This window comes from the organism of the source record quoted next, unplaced genomic scaffold, assembly GCF_019419815.1.
Source record: "Pyrus x bretschneideri cultivar Hongxiangsu unplaced genomic scaffold, Pyrus_bretschneideri_v1 Contig3, whole genome shotgun sequence".
Classification (NCBI taxonomy): Eukaryota; Viridiplantae; Streptophyta; class Magnoliopsida; order Rosales; family Rosaceae; genus Pyrus; species Pyrus x bretschneideri.
Genome location: NW_025999612.1, coordinates 11,024,588 through 11,037,795, shown reverse-complemented (window position 1 = coordinate 11,037,795; position 13,208 = coordinate 11,024,588). Strand labels below are relative to the sequence as shown.

General features: G+C 35.2%; 2 protein-coding genes and 1 non-coding gene across 3 annotated transcripts; 2 read left to right on the top strand and 1 right to left on the bottom strand.

Annotated features, from left to right (window-relative positions):
• Positions 1–5,768: 5,768 nt before the first annotated feature.
• Positions 5,769–7,835, top strand: LOC125479882 (pentatricopeptide repeat-containing protein At4g21065-like). The gene has a single exon (XM_048590038.1). It carries the CDS (start codon positions 6,028–6,030, stop codon positions 7,393–7,395), a length of 1,368 nt encoding a protein of 455 aa, XP_048445995.1. The 5' UTR covers positions 5,769–6,027; the 3' UTR covers positions 7,396–7,835.
• A 1,556-nt stretch (positions 7,836–9,391) lies between these two features.
• TRNAI-AAU lies at positions 9,392–9,465 on the bottom strand. The gene has a single exon. It is a non-coding gene; the product is annotated as a tRNA-Ile (tRNA).
• A 104-nt stretch (positions 9,466–9,569) lies between these two features.
• On the top strand, positions 9,570–11,345 carry LOC125479883 (photosynthetic NDH subunit of subcomplex B 4, chloroplastic). Its single transcript, XM_048590039.1, has 6 exons — positions 9,570–9,765; positions 9,977–10,021; positions 10,121–10,283; positions 10,390–10,445; positions 10,556–10,627; positions 11,084–11,345. Exons 1-6 carry the CDS (start codon positions 9,664–9,666, stop codon positions 11,210–11,212), a joined length of 567 nt encoding a protein of 188 aa, XP_048445996.1. The 5' UTR covers positions 9,570–9,663; the 3' UTR covers positions 11,213–11,345.
• Positions 11,346–13,208: the final 1,863 nt, after the last annotated feature.

Below are 13,208 nucleotides of genomic sequence, written 5' to 3'. Positions count from 1 at the left end.
ATATATATATATATATATATATATATATATATATTCATTGTCCTATTCATAAATATACTCTCGTAATCCTTTTGTCATCCCTTACAAAATGAGAAAAAAGAAGGAAAAAAAAGTTGGCTAGTAATTAGAAAGATAAAAAATTGTAGTGTTATATAGATTTCTAAGATGATTTGGTCTGATCCAAATTCCTCGTATTAGGGAGAGATTATGATGCTTGACAATTTTCATTTGATTCGCTATTCATTAGTTTAATGAACAAATCATCTTGAAGAAATTAAATTAACTGAGCAGCAGCTAATTAGTTTAAGCCATCCTTATATCAACTTACTGACCGACCGACAGTCAAATAGAAGCAAGCTAGTAAAGTAATCAAGAGAAGATCATTACGCAAAATAATGTGTTGTTTTCACATTATATTCAGCAGATTTTGATGACCAGAAAGCAAGACCCGCAAGAATCTGATATGAAGTAAGCTATTGCAGACGTGTCTGCATCTGTATGCAAAAGTTGAAGCAAATAAAGAAGAAGAATAAACATTCCACAAACTAAAATATTTTGTTTGAAAGCCACAAATTAAATATTGTAATTAAGTTGTTAAACAGATAGTCTTAAAATATTATTATGTAGTACTGGCAGCTTATTTAATTATGTAAATAAATCATATTTAAGTAGGGGCTAGGGAAGTAGTTGAGAAAAAGAGGCAAGAGACAAAGAAAAAGAAATAAAACTCATGCAATTAACAAATGCTTATTGAAAAAATAAACTTTTAAATGTACAACTCATTGAAAAATATCAGTTAGCAACTAGGTGTAACAGGATTTCATCAACTAATTAAACGATTCATTAATAATTCAAACTTAATACTTTGACTGACCATTTGATTCAACTAATCGATCGTATATATGATGATGAAGTTAAACGTATATTAAAGGAGACCAATGCATATTTCCATTTAACTAGTTAAGGTTTTAACTAATTGTTATGTGCACTAGAATATCGTAACTTGGTATAGCCAATTCATGTTTTACAGTTTAGGTGGATGAAGAGTTTACACTTGAAAGTATCATATCATTAGTAAAAAAAAACCCCTTGGGCGACGAAACAAACATCATTGCTCAAAGTTCCTTTGCGCGATGAAATTTAAAATTTCGTTGCGCAAAGTCTTTACAGAAATAAAAAATTATTTTTTAAAAACCTGTGCATGATGAAATCCAAATATTTCGTCGCCTAAACCAAATTTTTATTTTTTATTTGATTTTATATTATAAATTTTAAAATATAGTTATTTTCATAAGTTTTTATTTTTTTTTTTAAAACTTTGCGTGGCGAAGATCAATATTTCATCGCCCAAACCCTATTTACTTGTTTTTTATTTAATTTTATATTATATATTATTGAACTAAATTATTTTCTTTGCGTGGCGAACATATATTTCGTCACGCAAAATCCTTAAATTTGGGCGGGCGCCAAAAATGGGATGCGGGAAATTTTATTTTTTTAATTTTTTTAAGACTTTGCGCGACCAATATTTTGTCGCGCAAAGTGATACGGTTTTTAAAACTAAAATAACTCATCCACAATTTTCTCAATGTCTTTCTCTATTCTCTTACCTCTCCTCTCTTTTCCTCTCCCCAAATCCGACCTTCTCTCTCACACTCACTCCTCTCACTTAATCTCTCTTCTCTATCTCTCACTCTCACTCACTCTCTCTTCTCTATCTCTCGCTCTTACTCACTCTTTCATCTCTCTCTCTTACTCATTCTTTCATCTCTCTCTCACTATCTCCTTTAACTCTCTCACACTCACTCCTCTCTCTCATTCTCACTCACTCTCAATCTTGCCAAAAGGTATTTTCTCCCCAAATTTTAATTTTTTTTTCATTAATATGTGTTTTTGGAGTTAATTAATTGAGTTTGGTGTGGGGTGGAGTTTGGGGTAGGATTTGGGGTATGCCAATTTTAGGAGAGATTATGCTGATTTTTTGGGATTATTTTATGTTGTTTTTTTTGTTATTTGACCATTTTTGTTTTGTTTGTAAGGAATCGTTGAGACTTTGACGGTGAAAGTTGAGGATTAGGATGCTATCAGACCATATCCCCTGTCACTACCACCACATTAGACTTGTATTAGGATTTTATTATTGTACTTTGGAAATTTATGTGTACATTTTTAATATAATATATATTCTGGATAATTTGATCACTATTTTTCATATGTAATTTTATTTTGAATATGTCAATTTAAATTAAAGTAATTAAAAAAATTAAGATACAATTAAATTAAATTAAAAAGGTAAAAATTCGAAAAATCTTGTGCTACCAAATATTTCGTCATGCAAACAATTACTATAATTAAATTAAAATAAGAGAAATAATAATAAATAAATAAATAAAATACCTTGCTCAACAAAATATTTCGCCTCACAAACAATTAATTTTGTTGTGCAAAATATTAAATTAATTCAATTAAATAAAAAAATAAAAAACCAAAAACTTTGCGCGACAAATATTTATTTTTGTCACGCAAACCCTATCGTAACGAGCTTTGTGCGACTAATCATGCGTGACAAAAATTTTCTCTCGTAAGGTTTTGAGCGACGAAATCATACTTTGCGCAACAAATCTTATTTCGTCGTGCAAAGTGTTTTTTGTAGTAGTGTATCAATACACATGCACATATATTATAACTCATATACTAATCATGAATTAGGGGCAGCTATGAGATTTCAGGGGTTTTGTGGGAAAATTAAAATAGGGCACTTTCATGTACGAGACATTTTTTTTTTTGGTGTTTAAAACATTTTTTTTTCTTCTATGGTATATTTATGAGTACGAAACTTAGAATGAAAGTCAACTTTGTAACACAATACTAAGCAATAGATGTAGAAGAACTTAAAGGAAGGTATATGTCAAAGATATTAAGTTTTTAACTAAGAAAAAAGAAAGTATATTATAAGACATAGTATTCTCCAAAACAGAAAATAACTTAGGATATTTTTCAAATTTGTACTTAACTAAGTTATGCATATATAGAATTTGTTTTTTTATAGAACCATTAGAACTGAAATATATATATATATATATATATATATATATATTAAACAAATGATATTATCTATACTAAAAGGGAGGGGGAGGGCTTAGCCTCACAATGAACTAGTAATAATGTGGTTCAAATTTGCTTTTGGAGAGATTGAAACCTAAAACTTCTCACTTACAAGTGAAGAGAAATACCACTAGACCGTAGTATTAAGTTGCATATATATATATATATAACTAAATGTTGGTGGACCTTGAAGATGGGGGCTGTGCAACTGCTCCTTTGGCACTCCCCAAAGCTGCCACTGTCGTGAATATATTATAACTTTGTAATCATCTATTCAAAACATTTAAAAATGTAAATACCATAATATATATAATGGCCGCAATTACATTCAAGAGATTGGCAACAATCTCTAATAATTGCAATGTGCGGGGTACCATATATATTTCAAGTGTATATAGAGGTGTGGTTGGACAAGGTGACCAAAGAGATTGTGATTTATGACATATAAAGTAATGAAGCAAAGCATATGAAGCCAACAATCACAGAATAATCAATAATTAGCCAACCTTGATGTGATGAAAAGTTTATTTGCCTAGGGTTTCAAGTCCATATTATTCCATGAGACAGGTATTAGAGACTAAGCAAATGTACAGCCCTTCAAATATACCCCCACAATGGAACAGTAAATATATATATATATATTTATAATTTTCAGTTTGATTTTAATTAGAACAGAAAATTCAAACTTTTGATGTTTTTGAACAAAGTAGAGAGACAGGGTTTTTATTTATTTTTACATTCACCTTTTTAGTTTTAATTTTCAACACATTATCAAATGAGCCCTGAATTGTCATGATATAGACTTTGTCGGCCGATTAAACCTAGCTTTTTAATCCCAAGATTAGGCAGGTTGAACCACATCGAATTAAACTAATCTAAATGATTCCAAGTGTGTCTAAATGTAGATTGGCTTCATATGCATTTCATGCTTGAAGTAAAAGTCATAGCAATTAGTCTCTAATTATGATTGATGAAGACATAAAGTGATCAATAATTCATCAAAGCCAAAGTCAATTATAGACGAAGATCAGCTTCTATGAACTTGAATTGTCTTACACAGATTGCCATAAAAGGAGGCCGGTTCCTACCCCATTATGGCATGCATGCATGAAAGTACAGTCGTAGGTCTAATTGATACAGTTAATTAGTCATAGATCTAATTGATACGTTTATACTAAAATACTAATTTGTAAACTTGGAAAGAGCCAAGTTTGCTAGAGTAATGCACTTCTCCTTGATTAATTATATTAAAGTTTGAATCTCTGTCATAATTTAGTTTTAGTTTAAGTCAAATTAGAATATCGCTTAAATTAAAAAATAAAAAGACTATGCTTTTTCTCTTCTTTTGCCCACTAGCCACTAAGAAATTATACTGAACTCTATGCAAGATAATTTTAATCAGTTTGTTTTGGTTTTCAAGCAGAGTCCCATGTGTGAAACAGCCTAACACCGCCTAGCTAACAAGGAATGAGTAAATACAAAAGCACTTGAAAGCTTCTTCTACACACACCAACAGAGCTAAAAAGCTCTTTTGGGCATGTGGGTAGGAAAGCATTTTTCTTGGGCAATGTCACAAGTGGAGCTCATAAATGTTAAAAAAGCCACAGTAGAAATGGCCATTTGAGTTGTGGCTTCATTTAGTACACTTTTTCCAGGAGTTCTTCTTGGTTTGTATCAGTCAATATATATATATATATATATATATATATATATATATATTCAGGGGAGGCTATCAATTTGTTTTTCCATTGCCATTCTGAATGGCTCTCACAGTCCCTATATATATAGTCTATTTTTTTCACAGACACCACAACTGCAAACCCTAATTGAGATGAATGCATTTATCTTTTAAAGCAGACCCATGTGAGCAATATCAATTCAGGACAAGGAAGATAGTTCAGAAACCAGAACCCACTCATTCTTTTCATCTAACAGCAGCTTGGAGTTTGATACATGCAAAATTAAACTTTCTTTCAAATCCAACAGAAAAGCATCTATCCAAACAAGGAAAAAGTAAATCCAAAGTACTCGTCTAAAAAAGGAAAAGGTAAAACTCTAATCACACACACATAACTGGTGATGCTTATTGTGGACTGCCAATTTAGGATTTAAGATAATCTCCTTACAGTGCGATACTTGGTGTAATTTTTACTGTGCATCGATAAAATTAACAACAATAAGAGCTGTTGTGCATTAGTAAACTATAATCCCTTTACAGTGTGATACTTGCGTGCAACTGAGGATATCCACTATTAATATCTATGTCTTCACACGAAACGAGATGGTGTTAGTATTGCTTAGGAAACCGTAATCTCTTTCTATAGAAATTCTTCGATATAATCTCTTCTATTTTTAGACCCAATATTCTGCTCGAGGGGGAAGATTTGAGATAAGTCACAAAATGGGTCTGTCATAGTTATCGAACTCACCATCCATAGGACAAGAGTCGAAAAGGAGATCTCACACTTACCCAGTGAAAATGAACATCGCTCCAATGTAGGTTAGTAGCTTGTATGTAATCTCTTTAACATCTCCCTCTCGCGATCTCATCATCAAACACGTGGCTTGTATTCCTTTTTATTCATTTTGGTCCAAAACCAGTTTTCAGAAGCCCAAAAGAGCAAAAGAGAACAGGATCCATCAAAAGCTGAAGGCCCAAGAACGCAATGGCCTCAACCAAACATCTGATACCGTTTCAGAGATTTCTGCAAATCTGGTATTTGATTCAATGATTGGCTGGATTTGTAACTTTGTTCTCGCACCATGAAAATATGAAATCTCCAAGGAAAATTTGCAGTCCGTTTACTTATGACCGATAACCACCTTTGGCGCCTAAATTCAAAAACTCCGTAGCCAAAGCCAAAGAAAGACAGTCAATCTTCCCTACCGCTTCGCAAAACTTGTAATTTGTAAAAGACCTCAATGCACGATGCCATATTTCAAAAGGTGCACAGGGTTATGTCCCTTTTCAAGCAATGCACCACCACGAAACATGTAATGCAAATCCATGGCCACATAATCCACAAAGGGCTTGATCAAAACGTCTTTGTTCTTGGCAAGATCGTCTCTTTCTGCGCGGTTTCGGACCGCGGAGACATGGACTATGCCGTCTCTGTTTTCAGAAGCGTTGAAAGCCCAGATGGGTTTTTGTGGAACACAATGATCAGAGGGTTTGGGAAGACCAGGAAGCCTGAAAGGGCATTTGAGTTTTATAAGAGAATGCAGGAGAATGGAAAGGTGGCTGATAATTTCACACTTTCCTTCTTGCTCAAGGTTTGTGGGCAATTGGGTTCTTACGTTTTGGGTAAACAGATGCATTGTGCTGCTCTGAAGCATGGGTTGGAGTCTCATGTCTTTGTAAGGAACACTCTCATTCATATGTATGGGATGTTGAAGGATGACAAAACTGCGTTCAATCTGTTTGATGAAATGCCTCAACCAGATTTAGTGGCTTGGAATACTATCATTGATAGTTATGTCAATTGCGGAAAGTGTAAGGAAGCACTTGACTTGTTTTTACGGATGGTAAACAGTGGCACAGAACCTGATGACGCCACGGTGGTTGTGACCCTCTCGGCGTGCTCTACATTGGGTGCATTAGATTTTGGGAGGAGAGTTCATTCTTTTATTAATCGTTTGAATCTTAGTAGCAGTGTGACGGTGACTAATTCGCTTATTGACATGTATGCAAAGTGCGGAGCTTTTGAAGAAGCATATGAGACGTTTTGTAAGATGAAGGGGAAGAACATAGTGTCGTGGAATACGATGATTCTGGGGCTTGCAACGCATGGGCGTGCAGACGATGCATTGGAATTGTTCTCGAAGATGTTGAAGGAAAAGCTTGAGATGCCGGATGAAGTAACTTTCTTGGGAGTTTTGTTTGCCTGTAGCCATGGAGGGATGGTTGATGAAGGAAGAAGGTATTTTGATGTATTGAGCAAAGAGTATCATATCAAACCAACAATGAAGCACTACGGATGCATGGTGGATATGTTGGGGCGAGCTGGATGCATGGAGGAGGCTTACACGTTGATAAAGAGTATGCCGATGGAGTGTAATGCCGTTATATGGAGGACATTGTTGGGAGCGTGTCGGGTGCACGGTGATATCGTGCTTGGAGAGAAGGTGAGGGGTCATCTTTTGGAGCTGGAACCAGATCACAGCAGCGACTACGTTCTTCTATCGAACATGTACGCAAGTTCAGGCGAATGGAACGAAGTTATACGAGTGAGAAAATCAATGATTGACAGAGGAGTTCAAAAACCAGAGCCTGGTAATAGCCTGGTTTAAAGGTCAGAGATCATTTCGAAATGACCACTTTTACTTCTGCGTTCTGTATGAAGTCTCGAAAATTTTGTAGCATTCCATCTAAAAAGTTGTTTTGTTTTTGCTGAGATATATCGCTAGCGTTTCAAATGTAGCCTGATGGAGGACAAAGCCCTCGTTGGGGATGCTCTTATAAGAGAGAATCAATGAAGGAAAAGGGAGTTCCAAAACCAGAGCTTGGTAAGGTGTACAATACTAATACGGATACAGATTTATACATAATCTCATCTTTACAGAGGGTTACAGTCTCATATAACCCATCTAAGCTTAGTGATTTTCTTTTGTTTCTTGTCCTGCCACTCTTTGATCCGAGCTTCTATCTTTTCTTCCACGCTTGCATGAAACCCTTCATAAGGTTCGTAGCCAAATACCGATTGAAGACACTGCACAATGCAACAATAACATGACTTACCCCTCATCAACAAGAGAAACCATCTCCGATTCAGAAAGGATTTAGATTCGTTACCTCAAGCAGCACAAAGAAAGGACCCATTAGAAACGCTTGAACAAGGTTGTCCCAAAGAGCTGGTGCTCGTTTCTGAAAAGAAATGTTATCGTCAGGTAATATATACATATTTTGCTGCTTTCAATCACGAAAATGATAATCGTGAGATGTATACTATGTTAGGCAAAGGCGCCAGAACAGGGAAAACCGGAGAAGCTAAAGTCCGAACCAGAGCTAGACAAACATGACTATCAACGGAAAGACCTGAGGAGGACAAGATGCCCAACCGAAGCCAACACACAAACCAGAGATGTACATCTCTTGATGAACAGAAAGGCAGAGTTCATCCAAGTGGCCCTTCCATTCAAAGTCATTGCCTCCTCCAAAACCCTAAACCCCACACAACACATTCACATCCTGTAAAACATAACTTCATGGACAAGAAATTTCAACCATTCACCCAAATAGGACTACATTCCAAATTCTGTGAAGACACCGTGGGTAGAACTTGCCCCTAAAAACCGGCTAAGGGGTGCCCAAGAGCTCTTAAACCACTCCGAGATCTGTTATTTTTCCGATGTGGGACAACTAGGTCCTATCAAGTCAAATTGATCGGACAAGGATCTTCTCCGGATCCTTTCCTCCTAATCCACTATGTCCGAAGATCCAAACCGTTGAAATTTGATCCAATGGCTACAAATAAAGATCCATTTTAAAAGTTATAGTCTGGAGATCTGAACCGTTGAAATTTGATCAAATGACTATAAACAGAAGATTCAGGCCGTTGAAAATTTGATCCAAAGGCTACAAACAGGGATCCACTTTAAAAATTATAATAATTTTAGCCGTTTAATCAAATTTTAACGATCTAGATCTTCGGATTTGATGGATTAAGAGGAAGAGATCCGGAGAGGATCCTGTCCAAATTGATCAACAAAACTAACAGAATTCCCAACCCTGAACTCCTTAACCCTAACTTAATGGCATCAAAAGACAGAAAATTTAATCAGATTAAAAAGTTAGAAAACCATTCCATCGAACCCAAAATCCAAATCCTTAGAACCATAAAACCATCACCTGGAAATCGCAAAAAGGAGAGAGCTTTCAGCTTTACCTTCCATGACAGAGAAAACCCAAGACGGCTAGCAAGCAGGGTGGATTGGACCCAGCAGAGTACACAGAGCAAAGCAGAAATGGAGCCAGCTTTCTTATCCAAGCATACATCGCAGTGAAAGCAAACCCTAAATTGAAACAGAACCCATTTGGGAAACTGTAGAGAGAAGGTGTGAAGTAGAAGAGAGCCAGAGAGGTGAAGAAAATGGGCCACACAGACAGTTGTGGATCAAAATGTTAACTGGGTTCCTGTGATAAGAAGTGCCGTTCCAGATCGAACAATCCGGTCCTCCCCATGAAATGTTCCGGGAAAATGGACGGATTTTCCTAGAAAAGAGATTGGGAAGGTGAATGAAAATACAACAACAGTACAAAAAATAAGAAACTAAAACAGGAAAAATATGGCCCATGCAGGTCTCGAACCTGCGACCTTCGCGTTATTAGCACGACGCTCTAACCAGCTGAGCTAATAGGCCAGTTGATGATTTCTGTTAAAACCTTTTATTTATTGGTAATCTAAAATTTTCGTATGGCTATATCTGCATTAGAAGGGTGGCTGCAAATGGTTCTCTTATCCACTTTCCCTCCAAACCAATGAAAACAAAATTTGCAACCCAAACTCTTACAATCCAATTTGGAAGTGCATCTTCTGAACTCAAACTCATTGGAAGACAATGGCAAAAGCTATCATGGGATTCACCATTACCACTCCACATATTCACAGCTCTTCTCTCCAAACAACAAAATTGGACATGAGTTGCTCATCAATCAGATTGGTAAAAATTCAACTTTTCTCTTATATTAATCACTTGTATTGCATATTTTCTTATTGTGTTTGAAACGGTACAAGGACAGACGTGAGTTAAGTCAGTTGGCACGAACAGTTTCCCCGCCCTCCCCTACGTAGATTAGAGTAGTTGAGTGTATTGTCTTGTAAAAAAAATGGTCCATATCCACGAAATGCTTTTGAGTACTTTTATTTTGCAGCTTAGGCAGTCTTCAAGCTCTGAACTTTTCAGTGGGTGCAAGCAGGTAATTAACCAGTTTTATAAATTTTGTCCCCAAAAAATGAACTTAATTTTCGTGAATATATCAAAAAATTTACAGCATTAATATATTTTGGTTTTATAGATTGAAGTAGGGAAGAAGAGCAAAAGAGCCTCTTTCTGCAGAACAAATGCTTTCCCAGATTGGCCTCTAATGGCAGTTCTTGTTGAACACATAGAAGGCCAGAGAGACCTCATAACCCACAAATCTATCGTGCATCTCAGTGATGAAAACATAAAGAATGTCTGTAAGTATTGTATTTCCTAATTAATTTTTTATTAGTTTTTGTGTAAATTGTGGTGGATTTTAATTGGGAATGCTTGAAAATTGTGACAATTTTTTTTGTTTTGTAGATACTTTTTACATCATGTTCACTTGTTGGGGATGCTTGTTCTTTGGTTCCATGAAGGTAATTAATCAGCTACTCTCACTTCATTTTTTTTTTTTTTCAAAATTTAATTAGGTTATATAATTTCATTAGTTTAGAGATTATTCTGAAAGGTTAGGGAATGTTTTCAGGATCCATACTATGATTCAGAGACGTATAGAGGAGATGGAGGGGATGGCACTGGATTCTGGATTTATGAGAAGGTATTTAACCCTTAATTATTACTTAAATTATGTGCATCAAACATTATTTCCACACTTTTGAGTTAGCTTAAGATTAGATATTCAGGTCATAGATTATTCAAAAGCATAGAAAATGAGGATAACACGAGCTAGCTGTAGTTTTAAGGGCTCTGACAAATAAGCTCTTCAAAACTCCATTTCTTATTAAGAAAAAAAACACTTAAATGACCGTCTTGAAGAAAAGCTTCGCCTAAACCCGACTGTTATTGCACTTGACATTAGCAGTTGCTAAGGGTCTTCTTTTTTTGTTTTTTTTTTTTTTAGTGAATAACGATATTTATTTGATGAACGAAACATATAGAGGACCAGGTGTAATGAATAGTCTAATTAAAACCTTGTCGGGCCTTTCAACCAAATAGGGTGTTTTTCTTTGTTCCTCATTGTTTAGTGACCAACTTTGGGAACTGTTTATTGCAGCAAGAAGACATAGAAGAATCAGCAAGAGCAGAGTTGTGGAGGGAGGAGCTGATTGAGGAGATAGAGCAGAAGGTTGGAAGTCTAAGAGAGTTGGAAGAGGCTGGCAAGAAGGAGGAGCTTGTCAAGTGAATCATTATGCATTGTTTAATATTGTTCCACAGTTCCACTTCCAGGCCTTCAAACATCCAGACGTTATTGTATATATACCATGTTTGAATATCGATAAATTCTCATGAAAAGAAACACCAACTTTTGGAGATTATGATGAAGTTGTTGCAATTTAACTGTCATGAATTCAGCAGTCAGGCTGCGTGCCATGACCTTTGTCAAATGTTATGCCTTTGCGTTGGATCCGATGACGATTTTTGTTAGAATGTAAGCATTCACTCCAAAACTAATTGAGAATAAGGGAAAAGGTTCAAAATGTTTAAGCTCTAAGCTAAACCTTCATCGATCCTTCGATGTAGGAAGGATACGATCAACAATTTCAACGACACACGAACAATGGTTGTATTTGGTACAGAGCAATTCATTAGCTAATTAACACTAAAACCTCACAATCCTGGTGATTTCGTTAGGGGAAAACTTACATGCAATTGAGACGGAAAAATAACAATATCTCAAACTTATCACGTGTTGTTATGTGTTTTAACTTACCTACATGGCATTACATAATTCATTTGAGTTACTGTCACCTCGATGTCCCAGTTGCATGCAAGTCCATATCATCATAAGAGAACTAAGAAAAAATAATAAAAAAAGATTAAAAAATATAAAAAAATCAGTAAAAATTTAGTAAGTTGTAAAATGGAACCTGGTGGATTGATGGATTATTGGATTATTAGGGTTATAGAGAACAATACTGCACACTGATACGCCTCTTGTTTCTTTGCTTAGTGTGGACTCAAAAAACAGTTCCAAAACTCATGGACTTGTTCTAGAAGATAGCCTTTTCCCTTGGTTTTCTTGAAAACCTGTGTTCCAAAATCATTTCCCTTGGTTTTCTTGCAAACCAGTGTTCCAAAATCACAACCTATGGGCTACCCTACCTTTTAGCACACAAAAAATGGTCCAAAATCTGTGGGCAAATAATTAAAAATATTACATAAAATTCTAGCCTATTTATCAAGCAATCCAATTATCCAAAGAGGTTCATGAACTGAAATAAACAGATCGCATGCATATGCAGATGTAATGGAGCTTAATCCATCATCTAGAATTCCAGGTGCTCTCATTGTCACGCAATATCATCCAGATGAAAAATATCCAAGCCAACTTTCTTGCATGACACTCCCATAATCTATATGTGGGTTTTTGGTCCTACCCTGTCTTTGGATAGATTTTTCAGTGTGCCAAAAATACGGTCCAGTATATTAGGTGTCACAATATAAGTAGTTGGATACTTGAAAATAAAAATTCAACCACTTATATTATAACACTTAGTGTCCTATATCGTGTTTTCGGTACATTGAAAAATTTCTCTTACTGCATGCAGCTCCGATTTGCCATTTAAATGGAATTGTTTTGGGGGATGGGGATCCTCAGCTAATTTGTAAACTTGGATAAAGTGAAATGAATATATATACTAGTGAAATGATAAGAAGACTTTCTTAAAAGCATGACTTTTTATAAACTTTCTGACACCTCATGTTTTTAGCAAAATATTTTATAATGTTAGCATTGAAATTGGCCTTAAACTATAAGGTGATAGAGAATATTTAAAGAGTCTCATTTTTAAGAGAGTCTCTTTAACGTTTCTCCATATATATTATTTTAAATTTTGATCGATCTTGACGTGATTGATCTTTTACAGTAAGTACATAATCGAGCTTCCAATTCAGGGTTTAAGTCCAAATTTTGATACTTAAATTCTAAAATCTAAATGATCGTGTCAAAAAGTAAGTTCATCAAAGTTGAATTTCGGAATGTCTAGATACATGGTCTCTATTTTGTTTTATTGAAATTATTCATTTAATTAATTTATCTTTGTTCTCCTTCAACTAAATATAAAATCAATAATCTCTTAATCCAACAACTGACTTATTTGACCAAAAAAACAAAGAACAAAAACTGACTTGCTTTCCAAGAGACTTCAGTTGAGTAAAGTGCAGAGCTTGGAACTCCT

Coding starts and splice junctions, on each gene's coding strand:
- LOC125479882 (XM_048590038.1), top strand. CDS start 6,028: ATGCACGATGCCATATTTCAAAAGGTGCACAGGGTTATGTCCCTTTTC.
- LOC125479883 (XM_048590039.1), top strand. CDS start 9,664: ATGGCAAAAGCTATCATGGGATTCACCATTACCACTCCACATATTCAC. Junction 10,022..10,120: donor TTTTCAGTGGGTGCAAGCAG/GTAATTAACCAG, acceptor TTGGTTTTATAG/ATTGAAGTAGGGAAGAAGAG. Junction 10,284..10,389: donor TGAAAACATAAAGAATGTCT/GTAAGTATTGTA, acceptor TTTGTTTTGTAG/ATACTTTTTACATCATGTTC.